General features: G+C 41.3%; 2 protein-coding genes across 3 annotated transcripts; both read left to right on the forward strand.

Moving 5' to 3' along the window:
• Window positions 1-116: 116 nt before the first annotated feature.
• PSMA2 (proteasome 20S subunit alpha 2) lies at window positions 117-13787 on the forward strand. The gene is made up of 8 exons (XM_026502763.4): window positions 117-222; window positions 3789-3865; window positions 4564-4696; window positions 6126-6248; window positions 6996-7077; window positions 8585-8658; window positions 9997-10054; window positions 10142-13787. Exons 1-8 carry the CDS (start codon window positions 182-184, stop codon window positions 10256-10258), a joined length of 705 nt encoding a protein of 234 aa, XP_026358548.1. The 5' UTR covers window positions 117-181; the 3' UTR covers window positions 10259-13787.
• A 1656-nt stretch (window positions 13788-15443) lies between these two features.
• CUNH7orf25 (chromosome unknown C7orf25 homolog) lies at window positions 15444-18735 on the forward strand. Of its 2 annotated transcripts, none has more exons than XM_026502777.4 (2): window positions 15444-15586; window positions 16561-18735. In XM_026502777.4, exon 2 carries the CDS (start codon window positions 16582-16584, stop codon window positions 17845-17847), a length of 1266 nt encoding a protein of 421 aa, XP_026358562.1. In that variant the 5' UTR covers window positions 15444-15586; window positions 16561-16581; the 3' UTR covers window positions 17848-18735. The 2 variants fall into 2 exon arrangements, with proteins under 2 accessions (XP_026358562.1, XP_057160269.1); XM_057304286.1 differs by lacking the exon at window positions 15444-15586 and adding an exon at window positions 15788-15917.
• The last annotated feature ends 4447 nt before the right edge of the window (window positions 18736-23182 follow it).

Here is a 23182-nt window from a genome sequence, read left to right on the forward strand (position 1 = left end):
GCGCACAGACGCAGAGTCAGGCAAACCTGGATGCTGGAACTACAGCGCCCAGCATGTCCCTGGAGCGGCTCTGACTCTCCTCCAATCAGAGAGAGAGAGAGGAAGGAACGGGGAGGGGAAATGAAAAGAAACCGGTTCCAGTGCGCATGTGTGCGGATGTGCTTTGGCACTCCAGGTAAAGATGGCGGAGCGCGGTTACAGCTTTTCGCTGACTACATTCAGGTATGGAAGGGGCTCCCAAAGTCCTCCGCGGAGCCGAGGTTGTAGGAGTTCCCCCAGCCAGGTTTTTTTCAGTCCTAGTCTCTGGCTTGATGCTTCCGGGGGACCCAATAGGAAATAAGGATGGAAGTGCGACTTTGCAAAGTCATTTTCTTGGCCCGCCCGCGGCCTTGGAGCAGCGGTGCCGGGAAGCCGCGGGAACGAGGGTTTGGGGATCCAGGGCGACCTTGAAGCTGCGGGAGGGTAAGCCTTAACCAGGGATTTACTTTCCCTTTGGAGACTGGAGAATAAGGCAGTTTTGGATTAGCTGCCTCCGGGTGTCCCGTTCGGAACTCAGGATTTCCTTCCTGACCCAAGTAGGCCTGATTGGGGAGCTTCTGGACCTTGGAATCTTGGTCAAATCTTTATGGTCCCTTTTTGCTCTTTGGAAAACCCACTCGTTACAGTTTGATCTGAGTCTTAGTCTCCATTTGGTACTTCGAAATCTCTTCCCGCTTTCGGTTTCTTCCATGCCCGTGTTAGAAGTTTAAGGACTAAAAATGAAAGCGCTAATCTTTCTGTCAGCTAGTGTTTGTGGGCTCCACACTACTAGGCTGCATTTCCGTTTTGGCCATTTGCGAGGGGGGGGGTATGTTTACTTTACAAAAGATTGTAGGCTTTTCTATGGTAGAACAAGGGACTAATAATAGTATATTTTTTAAAGTACAGTTGAGATAAACTACCGTTCCAAATGTAACCATCAGCGAAGGGTTTAATAAATCGACCCGGTAATGTTTTAGTCTAACTATTTTCTTACGGATCAGTAATCTCCCGTTTAGCAGTTCTATTTGACAGCTCCAGGCAAGCGGGATCCAACTTGTTGAGTACTTTCTGTGTGGGTGCAACTTAACCTACTCCCATGTCTTTCTTCTACTACCATGTGGGATAAATGCTACTTCAACATCTTACAGATGAGCTAACCGCAGGTCGAACAAATTAAAACTTGTTCAAAGTCATAGATGAGTAGCTGAGTTCACATTCAAACTGGGTTCTTTCTGATGACAAAATTAATACACTTTCTGTTACTGTATGGTGTCTTCTTAAAAATACTAAAATACTTTCCTTACACTTGGCAGTCTTTAGTAATAAATGAAGATTTTTTTTTAACCATTGTCTGTAACAATATACAATGATAGAGAACAATATTTGCTAAATAATCACTGTTTTTAAGCAAACTTGGTTCTTTAAGAAAGTGTAATCCTTTCTTTAAGATAAGTGGAGCTTATCCATAGGGACTGAATCCATCTTTAAGAATTTATTAAAATAAACTCTTGTTTTTTAACATAGTGGTACAACTCTGTTTTGAATTTAAAAATTTTCTTTCTAGCCTGTTGTAATCAGAACTAAACTATTAATGGTGGAAGTTATGAGGCTATGTTGTAGGATGAAAAAGTGTTCTTGTGGATTACATTCAGTTGAGGATAGTGACGATGAGTAAACAAATTGGTGTCTACTAATGCATTCTGGAAAAAGTTTTTCTCTTACTCAGGAATTTTTATTAAAAGAGAGTTAAAAAAGAAAAAAAGAAACATAACTGTATATTGGATAGTCAGGAAAAGCCAGTGCTTGGGGGTGAATTTTGAGACCAGAAGGTGAAGATTTAGGGGTAGAGAGACTGGTGGACAGAGGAAAGAGGATATGTGGAAAGAGCTTCAACTACAGGAATTGATAATAAGGCCATTGTGCTTGAGTATAGTGAGCAATAAGTTAGTGTGGGTAGGGCCACTGTTGCAGAGAGCCCTGGAGGCTAGGATAAGAAGTTTGTGAACCAGGAAGTTTTATAGGATTTAAGTGAGAGGTGACATGGTGCAATGGTAACTCTGGCTAGGGGCATTGAAGTAGGGTGGAAAAGAGGAAAACTAGCTGTATCAGTTATCCCAGGTAGAGATGCTGGTACTTTGGAATGGGCTAGTGGCATGACTGACTACAAAGATGGTTGATCGCTCAATGAGCTCACAGACTAGGGAGCTATCATATGGGAAGATGCAATGGTAGATGTGTATGCAGGTGATTGTGGGAACAGAGAGAAGGTATATTTAGGTTTACCTGAGCCTTTAAAATGTTCCCCAGGAGTATTTGAGCTAGTTATTGAACAATAATTGAAAGCTGGATGGACCCAGTGAGTCATGATATTATTGAAATAGTGACTAATAAAACATGTGCAGCCTAATTTAAAAATTTTAAATACTGATTGATGTTATTTCATTCAAGTTAACTAATTTTGTCTTTAAACTGCCACACCTAGACTTATTCCATACATAGGTCTATTTGTGTCTCTGTCAGCCAAATGATTATGACTCCTGGTGCTAGGTTATATGTTAGAATACTGACTGAACAGAGCTTTCTCACACTTTGTTGAGGAAGACAAACACCGTAAGAGTAATTTAAGCATGATGACTCTTAGCCAGAGAGGAAATATGGGACATCATAGGCATGGTGTATGAGATTCAACCTAGTCTGAATGGTCAGGATAGCTTCTCTAAGAACATGACATTTCTACTAAAGATTGAAGGATGACCAGGAGAGAGTTCACCAGAGGAGGGTGAAATGCATTCCAGATAGAGATGTTAGCTTGTCAAAGGGGGTGTGAATTCTAAGAGTGGTCTCTGTGTCTGGAGCGAATTTGAGGATTGAATGACAGAGTATCCACAGTTTTATGAAGATGAAACAAATGACCTTCTGAAACTGAAAGTTATATTTTCACTAGTAGACTGGAGATACGGACCAAGCTGTGTCATTCTAGACAAATTACTTTTACTCAAAACCTTTTTCTTTATCTGTAAAATTAGGTTAGTCTGCGAGTTTGTGATGTTTTAACTCAACAACTGGATTGAAACAAAGTTATGATCTTAAAAGCCAGTTCAGGGCTAGTATTTGGCTACAGAACCCATGGAATCAGATATGTTAAGTATCACTAGCTCATAGCTTCTATAAATAACCTTATATAGAAAATATTTTGTCATGGGTGATAACTAGGTCTTACATCTTAGGCCATGTCTACCTTCTAAAATGTGTAACTCCACCCATACGAAATACATCCTGTTGTTTGGTATTTAACAGACACATATATGTTCTTAGTAACAGTACTATTTGGTATTCACTTACTGCGAATTTTTTTGCCAGGAACAAAAAGCATCACTTTATTTAATCTTCACAACAATCTTTTGAAATGGGCATAGTACTATTATCTCCCTTTATGGATGCGAAAACTGAGACACAGTGGGGTTAAGTAACTTGCCTGAAGTCACAAGGTTGGGAAGTGGTAAAAGGCAACAGTTATGATGCTGCTGCTTTAAGAGGCAGATAAGAAGGGGGGGTGGGTAGAAAGGAAAAATAAGTGCTTCACTATGAATATGTTCAGATTGCCTGTTAAACTCAATTTCTGTACAGCTTTATAATGTGAAAGCTCAGTTATTCCTTGGTATTTGGTTAATGGATTTGACCTATATATCTGCCCTCTCTCAGAAATATTTCTATTATGCATATATGAGGATATGTGAATTTAGCAAATACTTTTGTTTCTTTTTAAGCCCATCTGGTAAACTTGTCCAGATTGAATATGCTTTGGCTGCTGTAGCTGGAGGAGCCCCTTCAGTGGGAATTAAAGGTAATTAAATGTTTCATTCATTTCAGATGCCTGTTAATAGTTATCCTAAAGTTCTTCTGGAATTAATTAGTAATTAATACAAATAAATAGCTAGGACAGCATAATTTTTAACAATTCTTTCTGTTGATTTACAGTATTTTGAAGTTTAAGAAAAGGAATAAGCCAGTAAGTCTAAGAAGATGATTACAATTTTTTTTCAAAATAAATGTAGCTCCTTTATCTCTTAGTTGTAATAACGCACAAATAGTCTTTCCCATTGAGAAAACTGAATATTTTTTTGTTTTTCCACTAATTATATAGTTTTTATTCTTTCTATAATTTAGAAAAAGTTAATGATAAATTTTAATCTAAAGATACCCCCCCCTTTTTTTAAAGCCTGTATCATTGATTAAATTCATAAGAACAGTAGCCAAGTAGGCAGAAGTCCATTATTTTAAAATGTATGGACCCTTAGGTGTCCTGGAATACTTTAAGAGATGTTGGGTAATGCCTTTAGCTGTAGGGATTCCTTAGCACAATATAGATGACCAGTGAGGGGAAAATGGGTTTACCATTTCTTAGGTGATTTTAATATGGAAAAGGTTTTATAAATAAGAGGAAATAAAGGAGTTTGGGTGAATTGCATCCATAATTAGAAAACTGTTGAAGCAGAGTCTTTAAGTGATGAAACATTTAGCACCTTTTTTTTTTTTTTTAAGCTGCAAATGGTGTGGTATTAGCAACCGAGAAGAAACAGAAATCCATTCTGTACGACGAGCGAAGTGTGCACAAAGTGGAACCAATTACCAAGCATATAGGCCTGGTGTATAGTGGCATGGGCCCAGATTACAGGTACTTTTATACTCTTTGTTGTGTTTTTCACCATTTTGCAAAGTGTTTGTAATTTGTACCTTGAGGAGAAAAATTAAGAGATGGTTTTCCTTTACTCTCCCAACCCTTTATTTTTGGACTTTGTTTCACAACAGCAGCATCATTGGCAGCTGAATTTTGAGCTGGCCCGCATGGAGTACACTAAGGGTCGCTTGGAGGATAACTCAGTGCCACTCCGTTGTAAAAGAGGAGATCCAGACCTCTCTTAACCTCCGTTTAGTGATCTTTCCCTTCCTCTCACAGCCCCTCTTCTTCTATCCACGGGCTAGGCTGTTCTCTAATGCATTTTTAAAACAAAAGCAATACAAGTTATAATAAACTAGATTTTTAAAAAGTTATCAGGCAGCAAAAGAAAGCATTACCATTCAGAGTTAGCCCCATTATATTTATTTGTGTTCTTAGCAGAGGGACAGAATTCTCAAAGGCCACTGATGTTTCACATCAGGGCCCTTGTTATATCAGGGTACCAGCAAGTTGAAAGAGACTGGCAGCTTTCTATGTTTGTCATTTAACAAGTAAAAGGGGTATTATTACCTCATTCCTGATTTTTGGGAAACAACACAGGTAGAACCAGAGTTTCACTTTAATGAATCAGAAAAAGCAGCAGTGTTGCTGGGATGAGGTCAGGCTTCTACAGTAGATCCTGTTACCATTGTGTGGAAGGGATGCCTCCGTGGCATACACGGAGAGGACAGGACCGCTGAGGATAAACTGAGTCTTACACAGAGGGGTAATGTGCATGCTTCCGACCCGCAGTGCAGGACAAGGTACATCTGTTTATCTTGCTAATGTATTTGATTATCCTATAGAATATTCTTACTATTTTTTAATAATTTTTTTTAAGTTATGAATAGTTTCTTGCTGTTCCTTAATCTCTGAAGGGTACTCTTTGAAGTGCAGTCTGTGGAAAGGATTGAAGCAGAGTGAGAAGAATATGCTCTAAGTTGTGTGTGTGTGTGTGTGCGTGTGTGTACATACGTACTTATGTACATACGTGTACTGTCGTGTGGCCTTTTGTGTGTTTTGGGTTGACTGCCCTCGGGAAAGGGGACACAGTCTTGAAGAAGCCATGGAGGGAGGTGAAGCTCGCATGGTATACACTAAATCTATTACTGCTGAGCTGACTGGTACCCCTCGGCCCTAATTTTCTTCCTTTCGTCTTATGCTTGTCCCATCCCCTGTGGCTCAGCTCCTCTGTGTTGCTCCGGTGTTGTCTTGTAAGTTCACTGGAATCAGATGTCAGAGCAAGACTAGCTTTGAGCTGACCGTTACTATTACACAGATACACTTAAGACTTGTGCTGTAGGTATATGCCTGTAGGAAGAGAAGAGTCGTTAAATAGCAGAGTGTCGAGATCTTAATGAAGTCTTCTTTCTTCCTTGTGTGTCAGAGTGCTCGTGCACAGAGCTCGGAAACTAGCTCAGCAATACTATCTCGTTTACCAAGAACCCATTCCCACAGCTCAGCTGGTACAGAGAGTAGCTTCAGTGATGCAAGAATACACTCAGTCAGGGTAAGTTGATTTTGTTATTTGAAATGTGTCACGGATTAGAAAAAAGACAATTTTAGAAGAGTGGATGTATTTAAAAAGAGGACTTACTATTCCTGTATTTATTTAATAGGTAGAGAAAATCACTATGATGGATATTTCTGATCTTAATTGGAACTAGAGTATTTTCTTAAGGAAAAAATTAGAGTGGTTTCTTGCCGTTGATAGAATTGCAAAAGCAGCTTCTAGATAATTTCTTTTGCCAGTGATTAAAACACTTCTTTGTGGGCAGGCAATTACTGCTGCTTCCAAATTTATCTTTCCAACCAGAAATGATTGTAAGCACGTGATGAAAGCAAGAAACTCTTTGACACATCCATGTTCTTTGAATTCTCTGGAATCTGTGCGTGCGTGTGGATGAAGTAGTGTAAAGGTAGTCGCTGCTGTGTAAAGCTAGTGGAGAAGCTGCATTTTTTGAAAGTTGTCATTTTGTTAAGACACAGAATGTTACTCCATACTTATTAACCCCAATATTTGTGTCTCTCCATTTACCAAAATGATTTGATTAGTGTTCCTTAGTACCATAAAGAGAATTCGTTTTGAACTGATTTGTTCAGAAGGGTATGAAATACTTTTTAAGGAACTTACGAGTCTAATTCATTTTACCTGATGATATGCTTTATTAATACCTAAGAGTAGTAATAAATCCTTACCTTAGGTTGCCTTTAACAACGTGAAGATGCCAAGTCATTCCATTTTTCTCTTCTTCAGTGGTGTTCGTCCATTTGGAGTTTCCCTACTAATTTGTGGTTGGAATGAGGGGCGACCGTATTTATTTCAGTCAGATCCATCTGTAAGTATCGTCAGACATGTTGGAGGGATTTATTAAAGTACTGTTTGAACACCTAATAAAGACAGTAACCACAGAGGGTTAGAAATTTAGAAGGAGGTTCTTTTCTCTTTTCCACTGGGGCTTTAGAATGAGCGGAGTAGTGCATAATCCTTGGCACATGTAAAATGTTGGTAATACAGTCTTCTGATGCAGAGGGTACGTGAGTTCTGCCCTCTGTTGTTCGCCTTCTCTTATTCCTGAACTTCACATGCTTGAGCGATTTGTTTAAATGGTTGTTATCAAGTCTCTTCAAGTCGGTGGAATTTTGTCACCTTGACAAATGTGACGAAAGATGTGAGTCTAGAGGACAGAGCTGTACTCCTTGCCATCTGTTTAATCCTGGGGCTGACTTGCGTGTGACTCTTCCTGCACAAACACAGACGTAACTCTTGAAGCCAGGGTTTTGCAAAGTGGGTGAGTTTGTCTCGTCTAAAGCAGAAGCTGATCTCTGAGTCAGAAGGTGTGTGCAGATGCCACTGCTGTTCTGCAACCATCTCATTTGCTGTGAGGACAACTGGAAGAAAAGAATTCATGATTAGGAACAGGTCTTTCCAAGTTTGTGGATCATTACATAACGGCAGGTTCACTCAGTGTCAAGCTCACACTCTTAACCTTGTCATCTAAAAAAGCAAAAGAAAAATATTTTGGTTGGTTGTTACTTAAATGAGAAAACTTAAGTACTTTGAGAGGTAACGGTACCCCGTCTCTGAGCTGCTGAAGCTGAGTGACAAGCCCCCTTCCCTTCCTTCCACTGGGGTAGCAGAAGCCACCATCACTGGGATCCAGGTTTCGTTTTTTGCCCTTTTCTTCCCTGTTTTACCTAAAGGCAGTTGTTTCTTTTAAAGTATGTTTGGTATGTTTCTTTCAGTATTTTTCTTGTGTGTGTACATATGTATGTCTTACAACAGATGAGGCCGTGTTGTATACGATATATTGCTGCTTTCATTTAACATTAGGTTAAAATATCAGAACTATAAAATATTTTTAACGAAATGCCCTTTTTAATTTATTCAATAATAATAAAGACTTGCTCACCATTTATCGCACATATATGATAGATTTTTCGAGCCCTTCCATCCTAGTAAGCTGAAATAATACTTTTGCTTATTTGCCTGGAGCTAACTTATTTCCTTTAACCAACCTTTTCACATAAATTGTATACCATAAATTACACATATTCAAAGTGTACAATTTGGTGAGTCTTGGTGGGTGTAAATACCTGAGAAAGCTGTCACCACAATCAAAATACTGAACCTCTCCATAACCTCCAGGAGTGTCTTTAACGCCTCCTTGTTACTTACCTTTTCTAAAAATAGCCTGTTTTGTGACATAAGCCATCGCATTCCAGTAAATATTCTGTGAATTTAGAAGTCAGAGACAAATTTATAGAACTAAAAAAGAAATGGCAGGGTGTTATATTCAGAGTAATGATTTAAAATATGGTTTATCCTCTTCTCTTCCTGATTAGGGAGCTTACTTTGCCTGGAAAGCCACAGCAATGGGAAAAAACTATGTGAATGGGAAGACTTTCCTCGAAAAAAGGTAGGCTAACTGTAACTAGATTTAGCAAGCTTACTTCATGGTTCTCAGCTCTTTTTAAATCATCAATATCATGAATCTAAACATGTTTGTTTTATTACTTTGTAATCAAATACCCATTTGTGTAGCCTGGTCACAAAGAAAATAAACAAAAACTTCTCTCCACCCTGGCTTCCTAGCCTTCAGTGTATTAAGTGGTAATATTATATATTTCCTAAGAACTTTTCTTTCTACATTCTTACAGTTGTTTCCTAAATGTTGTTTCTTTTTTTTTACGTGGTTTCTCCTCCTACAATCTAAAAAAAATTAAAAATCTTTGGATTTGGAGTAAGAAATTTGGGAGGAAAGTTTTGAGTCAAGTGACAACAGTTTACATTATGACAATTACAGAAAAAGATGGTGAAGCCAAATACCTGGTATGGATGGTAGATTGAGTGTATGATGTATGTGCCTGATGAACAGTGGAGTACTGTGTAAAAGTCTGCTGTCACTACCCCAGCACAACAAACTGCTTTTATTTCCAGCTGTATTCTGGACTCAGCATTAGTCCACCAAAGTATGTCGTACATTTTGTTTTTTTTTTTTTTTTTTTTTTTTTATTTTTTTTATTTTTTTTTAAAGATTTTATTTATTTATTTGACAGAGATAGAGACAGCCAGCGAGAGAGGGAACACAAGCAGGGGGAGTGGGAGAGGAAGAAGCAGGCTCATAGCAGAAGAGCCTGATGTGGGGCTCGATCCCATAACGCCGGGATCACGCCCTGAGCCGAAGGCAGACGCTTTAACCGCTGTGCCACCCAGGCGCCCCTGTCGTACATTTTGAATGGCAGAAGTTTGTAATTGACTAGAACCAACAGATGAACCATCTCAGTACGTTTTTCACATCATGTGAAGATTACTAAAAATCTTAAACCTGGGGTTAATTGGTAACCTTAAATAATTTTAAGATCTTTCTTAAAGCGCTTTCCTTTTACATATTAATAGTGAGTCTTCAAACATTTCACATGAAGTTAAAACTTGTAAGAACAAACATAAGAAATTTTAGCAAAGGTCTGATTTCTTTATTTAGAAAATTATAATATTGCCACTATATTCTGGTTATATTAAAATATTTATACTCCTGTTAGGGTTACAAACTTCATGATGTTAGGAATGCATGCCAAATAATTCTTATTTGGGGACAGCTATTGCAATGAGTGGACTAAAAGAATTAATCTGTACTTAATATTTTTAGGAGCGTTTCAGATTTTTAAAAATTCTTATGCTGCTGCTATCAGGTTTAAAGAATCATAAATAATGTAAGTCGTGCCATAAATCATTGTTTTTTCAAAAAATTCTTTAGATATAATGAAGACCTGGAACTTGAAGATGCCATTCATACAGCCATATTAACCCTAAAGGTTAGCACAATTTCTAACAGTGGGATTTATAATGAGTTTATAATTAAGTGCTTGCAAAATTGACCTTTTGCCCTCTCTCTTCAATAGGAAAGCTTTGAAGGGCAAATGACAGAAGACAACATAGAGGTTGGAATCTGCAATGAAGCCGGATTCAGGAGGCTCACTCCGACTGAAGTTAAGGATTACTTGGCAGCCATAGCATAATAACCAAGTGACTGAAAAATCCGGAATTTCAGATAATCCCTCTACTTAAACATGTTTAAAGTATGTTTTGTTTTGCAGACTTTTTGCATACTTATTTCTACATGGTTTAATGGACTGATGTTTTTAAAATGACACTTATAAATCATAATAAACTGTTAAATCCAACTTCCAGCTTTTTAGGAGTTAGTAAAATTTTAAAATAGTTATTCCCTGCTTTTTATCACAGTTGACTTCTGCAAACTACATTGCAGAGCAGAATGGTGAAATCACGCTTTTAGTCTTCATGCAATTTTGGTTCAGTCAAATCTTGTTACACTTGTCAGACGTTGTCTGTGTGTCAGTAAAGCAAAATGCTGATTTTGGCAAACACCACTGCATTTAGAGCTGCGAGAATCTGCAGGCTTTCCTGGGTTCCTGAGACAATAGGAAACATGGGTGTTTGGTAGGCACTGTTAGGTGTGCATCAGTGAAACCCTCGGACGCTGAGGTTGCACTGGAGCCGTGAAGGGTGCTAGGCCGAAGAATCTCCCACAGGAAATCCGTGATGCAAGTAAATAAAAAATGGTGCACTGGCTCCTGTTGGTTTCTCCATCCCAAGTAGGTAAATGTATTTAAAAGCAGTCCCTTAGATTCTACTAGACTTCTTTTTTTTTTTTAAAGCTTTTTTTTTTTTTTTGAAGATTTTATTTATTTCTTTGACAGAGAGAGAGACAGCCAGCGAGAGAGGGAACACAGCAGGGGGAGTGGGAGAGGGAGAAGCAGGCTCCCAGCGGAGGAGCCTGATGTGGGGCTCGATCCCAGAACGCTGGGATCACGCCCTGAGCCGAAGGCAGACGCTTAACGACTGAGCCACCCAGGCGCCCCTAGATTCTACTAGACTTCTTAAACTCGAGGATGGACATAAGTGCTGGAAATAAAATCATAATACTTTGAGCTATGGCTTAAGGGTCTCCCTCATTCATGTAATCTCATGTAATCAGAACCTTTGCTGCCAATTAAGGCTCATACAAGTAGGCAAATAATGTGAACTCTGTTTTCATTATACATACTGCTGAATTTGTTCGTTTTTAAGGCATTTAGGATAAGAGAAATCATCATTAGTCTGGCCCACGGAACAGAGTGTATGAATATCATCATTTCTTACCAATAAACATGTAGTAAGCAGTTCCATGATTCGAATGTGGCTCAAAAGGTTTTAAGATTTAGCTGAGTGTAGGAGAAAAGAGTCTTACCTTCGCGGGTTTGCAGTTCTGCTCCTCACCGTCATGACAGCTCTGTATCTTAGTGTAGGCAGCAGCTTTATTATGGGAGATGAGAGACGGCAACTTGACCTCTCACGTCAAGATGTTTGCATTGAAGGCCGTATCTGATCATCTCTCCTATGGGCTCTTGGTCTAATTGAGACTCTGGCACACTAGAAAGAGAACACAGTAGTGGGAAGGAGTGGTTTTCGGGTCAGGTCTTCACTCTCCCACTTGTTGCCTTAGAGGGTTTTCTAAGGACAAAATTTGATGATGAAAATGAAAGGTCTGCAGGGTTCATGGTCAAGTACTCTGTAAGGTTTAGCTGCCTTTGGATTTGTTTAAGCCCTCTCTAATGTCCAATATTCAAAACCCAGAGGAATACCAAAATTCTGTAAGTCAAAGAACAGAAAGGTAAAGGCAGGCATATTAAGGGGAAAAGTGTGTAGATTCCTACTGAGGGCTGACCGAGTAAGTCCACAGATTAAAAGGAGGAAGAATTTACGGAAGCAGATCTGTGTCCATATTCTGTTGTGTGGCTCTTGCCCCATGAAATGCAAAGCCTTATTCAATTGAACCTTTGTTCTCAGTTGATTCTTTTCATTGACCTTAAAATTAAGCCATTCCTTTCTGTCCCAGTTCTTGGGGAACTCAGTTCTTTGGTCTTGCAACCCACTGCATCCCTGAATGTCTCAAAACTCTTCAGTCATTCTAGCTTGTGGAGTTGAGCTGCTTTCAACCTTCAGTTTTATCACAGTGCTCCTAATGGTCATAGCCCCTCTCCGATCTTGGTTCATTTTTTATCTTCCCGCTCTTAAAAAGTTTGCCTCTACTTGTTCTGTCCTTTCTCTTTTCTAGTTCCTCAATGAACCACGAATTTAAGTTTGCAAAATAATTATTAGTTATGAAACATGGAAAATGTTTAAAATTCACCTGTGGGGACAGGAAGGAGCTGGAAAAGGGGAATAGGGAAAAGGAGTAATACTGATTTTTATAATTATCGAGTGCCCGTTCACTGGTCTCTAACTGGAGGATAAGGTGGATCAAAGGGGTTTTCATCTGTTCAGTGATGTTCGTTGAACCAAAACTGCCGACTCAGTCCTTAAATCTCACCGCTTTATCAGATATCCAAGCGAGTGATAGCTTCCAAAGCATGAGCGTATTTTAAAAAGTTAGATAATTTTAACACTTCATTTGAGGCCATGCCTCCGAGTTGCATTACTTTTAATTTTTTTAGGTATTCCTCCATATTTTATTTATTTTTATTATTTTTTAAAAATATTTATTATTTGTCAGAGAGAGCACAAGCAGGGGGAGCCGCAGGCAGAGGCAGAGGGAGAAGCAGGCTCTCTGCTGAGCAGGGAGCCCGATGCGGGGCTCAATCCCAGAACCCTGGGATCGTGATCTGAGCCGAAGGCAGACGCTTAACTGACTGAGCCACCCGGGTGCCCCGACTCCTCCATATTTTAAATAGTAGACTTACCTCTGGATCCCTGAGGGCTAGCCACTATATACACTTTATATTCTGCAAGATGAGAATTTAGAACACTTAATAGCATCTCCGCTTTCTGCCTCAGTTTAATTAGATCACAATGTTCAGTTTAAAAGTGTTTATTATGGCTTTGTAAGTATACTGTTAGTACATTTCCTAAATAATTTTCCTGGAGGTGATAATTGCTTCACTTTTTTGTATTCTGTGTAGTTGTCACCAGTTCTTCCTGGATTCCCCCAGCAGGATTGTAAAACCTTTTGCATAGTGTTCCTCAGTATATCATGTCACCTGATCTTAATGGTTCTCTCCCTAATCCTCCAATGCCCTTCCTCCCTTCCAAACACCTCTAGAAGTTTCTCGCTTAGAGTCCTCTTTCTACTCTGCTCCAAGCTAGTTGCAGGTTTGAAACTATATTCTGTCTCAGTCAGCTGGGTTTAAGAACTGTAGGTCAGAAACGATCTCCACATTTTGCAGGTATCACTCCGAGATTCCAGTGTTGCTGGTGAGAAACGTAATGCTCTTGTGTATGTGTGCCAAATCCTTTCTTTAGAACTTTTTTTCCCCTCTGCAGTTCTCAGGACCTTTTCTTTTATTTGCAACATTCTGAAATTTCACAGTGACATGTCCTTTTCTGGGGGTTTCTTAACATTGTGCTGAGTATTCAGTAGGCCCTTTCACTGTAGAAACTAAGATCTTTCCGTTTCGGTAAATTTCCTAGTGTTTGAGAAATTTCCTTTTTGTTTTTGCTGTATTTTTTGTCTTTATTGTACATTTTAATACAGTTTTACCCACCCTTTCTTACTCTGATTGATATTTTAAAATTGGGGTTATCATTTTTAATTTTGAAAAACTCTTTGTTTTACTCTATCACCTCCCCTTAAAAAAGTCCTAAAGTCCTCATGTTTCATAAATGAAATACCTTTTATCTGAGGATGCTAGTTACATAATGCTGTTGGAAACCATTTTGTTCTGCTTTCTGGTTTACTCAAAATCCAAACAGAAGAAGGTTTGGAAGTGCTGTGTTTGTGAGTCCCAAACCTCCTTACTGGGGGATGTTGCTGTAAACCATTTCTCTGTGGTCTTTCATTTGCTCAGTTTCCCCAGAGAAAAATAGGGCTCGGGGAAAAGAATGTCAGTATTCTGGGAGGGGCAGGGAAGGAACTAAAAGTATTTCACATTCCACAGAAAACTCAGTCTTCATAATGTGTCTGGAGCCCCTCTGACTCTCCCTTCAGCATAGTGAACTCTAGTTTTTGGCCAGGGGAGGGGTGGCTCACTGCCCAACTGCATTGGACCTGACAGAGGACTTGGATGTTTTTTCTTACAGACTTGTAAGCAGAGCCCATTTTCAGTCCTGCCTCACTGCTCCCCTCCCTTCTGCGTTCTAGGCACCTGCAGTTCCAAAGCCTTGCTGGGGTTCTGCTTTGTGAGTCATTGCTGCAGACACTTTTCTCCACTGTGCAAACTCCTCCATTTACAGAGAGGCTGCCTGGGTTAAATAACCTCTTTGTGGTGGACTTAGCTTTAAAATATTTGTGACGAGGATTAATTAAGTTAGTACGTGAAAAGCACTTAGAATAACGCCTGCCATATAATAAGCATGGAATAAGTGTTACTATTACTCGTCTTCCAAAAATGTGTTGACATCTCATGTGCAGTCGTTTCTTGTTCTTGTTACTTCTGTGGGTTTATTCCTTTTCCTTTCCTAAGGCTGTCAAGATTTGGGAACAGAGATAGATAGGATTAATGTTAATTTGGAGTCCTTTTAAGATTTTTTTTAAAAATTAGCTTTACCTTATCAAAAGTCCTAACCTCTTGGTTGACTTTGGACACTTACTAGGCGAATACAAGTTTCTCCCTCAGAAGCCATTCGATCATTTGCCCTCCCGAAAGCCATCTCTGGTCCACTTTCTATGGAGAGCCAGAGTTGCGCAGTAGAAAGTGCTTTGGCTTGGAATCAGGAGCCCCAGCTCTAGCCCTTAACGCCTGTGAAACCTCTGACAAACTTTCAGCCTGTTTCCTCTTCTTTTAAAATGAGCCGAAAGTTTTTCCAAGCCAACCACTACCTGCCACTCGGTAGGGGTTTGAGCTTGATCGCAGAAATAAGGTAGTTGGGCGCCGCCGGCAGATATTCTCCACCAAAATGCACGACTTCCGCCCCAGGAAAAGTCCAAACTGAGCCTAAGGTTTAGGGCGCGGGGTCAGCCTGCCAGACCGAGTGGCCTGCGCCCTACTGGGAGTAATGCCCGGCCCCGAGAGCTCCACCTCTGCTTCCCCGGGGCGAGGCGGCTACGAATTCGCCTGCTCTTCCTGCTGCGAGAGTAGGAGAAGCCGGGTGCCCTCAACAAACATGGCGGCCGCGCTAGCGTCAGCCACGCTCGGGAGGCCACGCCGCCGCCTGGGACTCGCGGACTCGGCGTCACCCGGCGCGGGACCACGTGACGCAGGAGGCTCCGGAGGCGGCGGCGCTCGCGCTGGCTGAGCAGCCGCGGCGGCTAGAGTGGGGTGGGGTCTGCCCGGCGAGGTTTCCCGGCGGGTCCCGGCCTCGCACGCGCACGTGTCTGCCTGCTCGCGTTCGCGGTCCTGGCGCTGCCGGTGAGGAGCCCGGGAGGCGGAGGGAGGGAGGGAGCGGGGCGCCACTTCCGAGGCCGGGAGGGGGCTGGGCCGGCGGGCCTGGCCGGGAGGGAGCCGGCTCCGGGCGGCCGCGCGCCCTCCGTCCTGGCCTCCACGCCCAGCGCTCGTCTCGGGGGCGTATGGAGCCCGAGTGTGCGTGGCCGGGCCCAGCTGTGCGGGCGGACCCGGTACGGCTGCAGGGCCCGATGCCCGCCCGGAAGGCCCCGCCGACCTCCGGGTCGCTGCGGGCTGCACTCGCGGCGTCTAGTTTATCTTCGCGCTTTTTCTTCTCCTGCGAGCGGGAACCCAGTTGGTGCGCCTCTTCGATCTTATAAAATATAGGGGATTGACGTCAAATGCAGGAACGAGGCAGTCTTGATTCCTTGGCGGGTGTACCGTGTGCCCGTGGGATAGCACGAGGCAGTCGGGTAAAGGAGACCCACTCACGAAGGAGGAAATGGTTAGAAAGAATTAGAGTGGTCATTTTAGGAGACACTTTTGGTTTGGACAGTTTGCTAACCAGCTAGTCCGTGTGGATATGTTTAATTTAATCCCGTTCTCTTCCCTTTCCGAGCCTTTTATTGAAATTGTTCTACAGCCAAACAGTAAAGCTGCTGATAAGGGAATTCCTTACATCGTAGATTGCCGAACACCTGCATTTTATCCCGACCTGGGACATGTTGAACATGACCTTCGAACTGAAGAAATGAAGGTCTGAAAAGTGTGTCAGAATCCAACATACCAAAAGAACGAATTCAGAAATATAGGTAGCATCCTTTCCTTAGTGGTCACAGGAGGGAGTCCCTCCGAAATCAGCCATGCAGAAGTCTGGGTTCATAAATTCTGCCTCCATAAGCTTTGTTGCTAGATCGAAGTTTTATAATCCTCAGTGAAAAATTGATTTCCATAATTTTTGAGGACTGTTTCGATTTGCCTTGTTTCTTTTCTTTTCATAGGAAAGGAATAATGCTGTCAGCATGTCTGCACACTCCATGCTCTGTGAACGAATCGCCATAGCCAAGGAACTGATCAAGAGAGCAGAATCACTTTCTAGATCAAGAAAAGGTGGCATAGAAGGTGGTGCAAAGCTGTGCAGCAAATTGAAGGCAGAATTAAAATTCTTACAGAAAGTGGAAGCCGGGAAAGTAGCTATTAAGGAATCCCATTTACAGAGCACCAATCTAACACACCTAAGAGCCATTGTGGAATCCGCAGAAAACTTGGAAGAAGTTGTCAGTGTTCTTCATGTCTTTGGTTACACAGATACCTTGGGAGAAAAGCAGACCCTTGTGGTGGATGTAGTTGCAAATGGTGGCCATACGTGGGTGAAAGCCATTGGCCGAAAGGCTGAAGCTCTCCATAACATTTGGCTGGGCAGGGGCCAGTATGGTGACAAAAGTATCATCGAGCAGGCTGAAGACTTCCTCCAGGCCAGTCACCAGCAGCCAGTGCAGTACAGCAACCCTCACATCATCTTTGCATTTTACAACAGTGTCTCCAGCCCCATGGCAGAGAAGCTCCGAGAAATGGGCATTTCTGTGAGAGGAGACATAGTAGCAGTTAACTCTCTGTTAGATCACCCCGAAGAGCTCCAACCGAGTGAGAGTGAGTCGGATGACGAGGGCCCTGAACTTTTGCAGGTGACCAGAGTGGACCGAGACAATATTCTAGCGAGTGTTGCGTTTCCAACGGAAATTAAGGTCGATGTGTGCAAAAGAGTAAATCTGGACATTACTACTTTAATCACCTATGTATCTGCTCTCAGCTATGGAGGCTGCCACTTTATCTTCAAAGAGAAAGTGCTTACGGAACAAGCAGAGCAAGAGAGGAAAGAGCAGGTTTTACCACAGCTGGAGGCGTTTATGAAGGACAAGGAATTGTTCGCTTGTGAATCTGCTGTCAAGGACTTCCAGTCTATTCTAGATACCTTAGGAGGACCTGGGGAGAGAGAGAGGGCCACTATGCTGATTAAGCAAATTAATGTGGTGCCAGACCAGCCTTCTGAGCGTGCCTTGAGACTAGTGGCCAGTTCCAAAATCAATAGCCGCTCACTAACAATTTTTGGGACAGGAGACACGCTAAAAGCCATCACAATGACTGCCAATAGTGGTTTTGTCAGAGCTGCCAACAACCAGGGTGTTAAGTTTAGTGTGTTTATCCATCAGCCCAGGGCACTAACTGAGAGCAAAGAGGCTCTAGCCACCCCCTTACCAAAAGACTACACAACTGACAGTGAACACTAATGACACCCTTTAAATATTGTCATGGAAATAAGTTATTGATACCAAAGGCTGGGTCTTCCCATCTTACATGGGGAGGAAGAAAAGGTCTATAGTAAAAGTCAGACTTAGAACTCTTAAACCAGTAGAGTTGATTGTATGTGTCATCTATAAAATATATAACCTAAAGTAGAAAAAGCACAAGAGACAAGCTGATTTCTCAAACTGCCTACATTCTAGCAAGTGAGAACAGAAATACGTCTATATAAAGCTTTTAGCTATGTTGCAGTCCTTTTATTCGATTCAGTTGGGTAACAACCCCCTAGTGGTAATCAGTATTTCATGGGATATGGCTATACTGCGTCTCGCGTAAAATAGCTGGAGGAAACTGAAGCTCGTTTTTCGTTATATTGGTTCATCAGTTCATGTGGTTTGAGACTGCGAAGTTTATAATTAGTTTTCAGTTATAAAGTTATGGCCATTATTAATGAAAAGAAACTTCCTTGATTGCTGTATGTCAAGCATACTCTGGTGGGTGCGTTTACAAAGAGTCCATTAACGGAGAAGAAAATAAAGTGAATACTGGTCATGTGCGTCCCATGAACCTGTGTATACACCTTTGTGAAAAGAAAGTCCCACTACTATACACCTGGGACATTGAATGTAAAATGTTAATTTGAATAAATTGTAAAAGAATTATAAGAGTCATTTTAAAAGAATTCAAATTTTTCTTTTAAATACAAATAGTTCCCATATTGAAAGTATTTGACTTATAAATACTGCCTTTACTTTTCCTTTTGCAAGTGGCAAGTGACAACTGCATTACTTCACTCTTGTGAAATGGTGGTGGGAGATTCCATGCCTGTTGCACGACACAAGTTGTGATTAAAAATAAATTTTTATGTCCACGTTGCCCTAGGTGCTTTATTTGCAACAAAACAAAATTGATTAGCAAAGGAGATACGTACTGACCGTATTTTAAAAATTGGGACATTAAGTCTAAGTATTAGAACACATTGCCACAGCCTGACCTCTTCTTTTGGGCCGACTTTACTGTTTTGTGAGAAGGGAACTCAGTTTCCAGCCACAGTGTTTTTTTGGGGGGGGGGAGGAGTGGGGGTAGAATTTGATTATAGGATGTCCATGAACACTGAAATGAAATGCAAAAGCAAACTTGGGGATGTTTCTCTTGGGAGAGATTCCATTACTAACTCAGAACACATTTCCTAGGGGAAAAGGCTGTGGTTGGGATTCCAATTTAGAGAGGTGGATTTAACTTGTATTGCAACTGAAATTGTATAGTCTTAAAAATTGAGCTTAGGCCTTTTTGAGCACCTATTAAGGTACTGAGGTGCTTGGTACCAAGCATTATAATAGTTTGGTCTAAAAAAAATGAATAATTGGTCTTTGCTCCAAGGAATTCTTAGTCTGAAATGGAGTTGAACAACTGAAGTGTAATTAATTTATTGAGTGTCGTCATAGTACGAAGGGCTGAGCTTTCAAGGAGTAGTAGGAAGAAGGTAGATTTCTATCCCTTTCCACTAGGAATTGATACCAAAGAACTTGAATCCTTGCCAACCAGAATGTATACAGCCACAGCACTCTTTGAAGAAACTGATTTCTGAAGGGATCATAGCTGTGGTTCTGCCATGATCACTTTCTTTTTCTAGACATTCAGTGATTACAGTTCCTAACAATATAATCGATAATGCAGGCCGTGGATACAGACACGTGGTGGGGCACTGGATCCTGGACTATAAAGTAAGGAGTAGTGCCTTCTCCAGAAACGCACTCATGACCTACATGTATCCTAGACCTGCCCCAGCTGAGCAAAATTATATATATAATATATATATATTATATATATGCGCAAAGGTAAAAAAGAATGTGTAATGTTACGAGAATGTTGTTAAATAACAGTTAAAAACTGTCAAGTCCAAGGAATCATATGGTTATAAAGCAAAGCAAATGTCCAAAACATTATGAAACGTGAAGATGTGTAATGTAAAAGCTCTGGTTGAGACCAAGAATTGGAAGCGGTGGGTGAAAGAAAAAGCATATTAAAAAATCCTCATCTTATTTAGAAGGGAATCGACAGCAACTTGGTGATTTTTGCCATTGAAAAATAGCACAATATAATTTGAGGTGTTGAACAGGAAATGTGACTGATGGTACAAGTTAAACCAAGCTGACTCGCTTTCAAATGAAGGGTGAGTTTGGAGAGTAAATGCGGTGCATACGGGGAAAGACAAGTCAAAGGAGTTCCCGAGGAAGCATAAAAACCGGAAAGCATAAAATAAGAGATAAGACCAAAAAGGATATAAAATAGCTGGGGAGAAGATAAATTATTACAGGGAAATACACTGTATCTATATACTGTTTGGATAAATTTGGAAATCTCAATGAAATAGGGGTTAAATAGAAGACCTAAATAATAGCTGTTGAAAAAATTGTTGACGTTATTAATTAATGACCTCCAAAAAATGACTAGGCCCAGTTAGCTTCATTAGGTAAGTTTTTGCTTACTTCTAAATACCAAGTAATGCTCTTGCCCTAAAAAGTACTAGGGAGCACAACACCATAAGCGCGGCGGACAGTTTTCAACATGGTAGCTGTGGTGTTCTTCTTACCACCCCGCCCCTGTCCTAAGAGGAGAACTCTGGCCTGCTCCAGCTTGAGGACAGAGCCTCAGTGGGGGATTGGAGCCCATTTGTGTAATAGTAGCCTGGTCACCTCAGATCATTACTGTATCGGGAATGTTTTCAAATTCATTTTATGGAACATAAGCATAATTCTGATACTAAAACCTGACATGGTGACCTAAAAAAGAAAGCTGCCGCAAAATTTCAGTTTAAGAATATATGCACAAGCATCCCAGTTAAAACGGAGCCCAGGCAGAGAACACCTCACCCTGTGGGAATTTCGTTTCCCGTTTCCGGAGGATGAAAGGCAGGGATGAGTTTCCATCTTTAATCCTGGGGACTTGGGGATTAACTTCCATGCTGAGAGGCCTGCATGAAGCCAGAACCTTCGAAAATGGGCAGCTCCCATGAAAGAAGATCTTGTAAACATTGCCCAGGGAGACAGCAAGGGAATTTGACTCTAGTGGCTCTGAGTGGAGGAAAAGGCGAGAAATCAAGCCCAGCTCATGCTCTGCATGGGTTTAGAGTCTAAATTCTATTATCTGTTTCCTGGGGAAGACCCGGTGATGTGAAATTAGTATTAAAAATGTCCAGGCATTTTTATTCATATAAAAAAGGTCCCTCAGACACTGGACAGAAACATACATGGTATCATTCCGGACTTGAGGACACTTCAGTGTCCCAAGCCTTACAGAATCCAGTGGAAAAATGAAACTCTGCTTGGATGAGCTGTTCAGTGAGACATGGTAAAAACATATGAAGAAACCCACCATGAGTGAGTTCCTCAATATTGGGGTCTTTGATGTGTTCCACATGTATGTTTTTGGGGGAAGAAAAAGGAATAATTCAGTGGCAGATGGAGGCTAAAATACCACTTGCAACAAAACATGGCATATAGCTAAGTTGGAGAATGTGGTTTATATCTGCGGAAAGAGAGCAGAACCCCAGGGTTAGAGAGATGCTACCTACCCAGTCCCAGGTAGTGCTGGCCACGTGACAGGGGAGCTTGTCCCCTGCAGAGCTGCAGAGAACACCTCAGCCTTGCGAAGCTTGTTCCCAAGGGGAAAAAGGACGGAGATGAGCCACCCATCGCAGGCAGTCTTCTCAAAGTTGGTGATCACATAAATGACCCTTTATTCCCGTAGCAGAAAAGGGACAGGAGTGTCCTGGTGGGGGAGGCAGAGAGCCCCCACCCCCCCCCCATCATGGAAATCACAGTAGGAAAAAGGCATTTCTGTCTCCACATAAATAAAAAAAATGATAAAAGAACGTAAGATAAAGAGAGTGTACAAACAGGGCTTCTAGAAATAGGAAAACTATCACTAAAGTAAAAGCTGAGAAACAAACTTTTAAAGAGTTGATTAGAAAAAGCTAAAGCAAAGATTCTGAACTGAAATATCGATCTTTATAAATTTCCCAGAACTCAGCAAACAAGTGAACTGATGGACAATGTGAGAGGATGACACAGAGGACACAAAGAAAGGTCCAGCAAGGGTCAGAGCAGATATGGGCTGACACTCTGAGCCGGGTCCCAGTTCTCCCTTCCTCTGCCTGCCTGTCCTGTAGAGACAGGAAACCCTCATTCCCCCGTTCGTGCCTTTATCCAGAAGTGCCTGAATTCCTTGCTCATGAGACAGAAGTGGACCTCTGTTTGTGCTGCCTCCTCCCCCTCGTGCCTTCTTCCTGGTCAGTGTGGGCGATGGCCAGGCTCGCTTGCAGGAAAATGATAGCTAATAAATGTAAAGGAGATGGTAGAATTGGGGACATCACCATGTTGTCGTTCTAAATTAAATAACTTTAGGAGACGAGAGAAAGACCAATGGAATCTTGTAGACTTTGGTGCTGATTGCCGTACGCTTCCTTCAGGATTTGTTGCTGTGTGAAAAAATAAAACTCCAATTTATTTAAGCCACTTTGGCTTTACGGCTACATGTAGTTGATTTCTAACTGCCATTAAGGTCAGGCAGGATTTCCTTCTTTTTTATGACTAAATAATCTCCCATTCCATGTAAATACGCCACATTTTCTTGATTCGTTTATCCATAGACGGACACCCAGGTTGTTCCTGTGTCTTGGCTGTTGTACAAAATGCTGCTAGCTGCGAACATGGGGGTGCAAATATATTTGCAAACTTCTGGTTATTTACCAGAAATGAAATTGCTGGAGCAGCTCTTTTTTTATTTTTTTATTTTTTGAAGAACTTCCATATTGCTTTCCGTAGTGGCTGCACCAGTTTGCACTCCCACCAACCGTGCACCATGGGTCCCTTTTCTCCTCATCCCTGCCAACACTTGTTATCTCTTGTCTTCTTGATGATTGCCATTCTGACAGGTGTGAGGTGATCTCATTGTGGTTTGATTCCTGATCTTAGAGGAGAAGTTTGTAGCTTTTCACCTTTGAGTAGGATGTTGCCTGTGGGCTTGCCGTATATGGCCTGTATTATGTTGAGGTACCTTCCCTCCAAACTCAGTTGTCTCAGAGTTTTTAATCATGAATGAATGTTGAAATTTGTCAGATGCTTGTTTTGCATCCATCGAGGTAATCCTAGGATTTTTATTCTTCATTTTGTTAATGTGACATATCACATTGATTGATTTGTGGATGTTAGACTCTCCTCGCATCCCTGGAATAAATCCTACTTAATCATGGTGTTGTTTTAAGGTATTGTTGAATTTGGTTTGCTATATTTTGTTGAAGATTCTCGTGTCTATGTTCAT

This window comes from Ursus arctos, unplaced genomic scaffold (assembly GCF_023065955.2).
Source record: "Ursus arctos isolate Adak ecotype North America unplaced genomic scaffold, UrsArc2.0 scaffold_3, whole genome shotgun sequence".
NCBI classification, from domain to species: Eukaryota; Metazoa; Chordata; class Mammalia; order Carnivora; family Ursidae; genus Ursus; species Ursus arctos.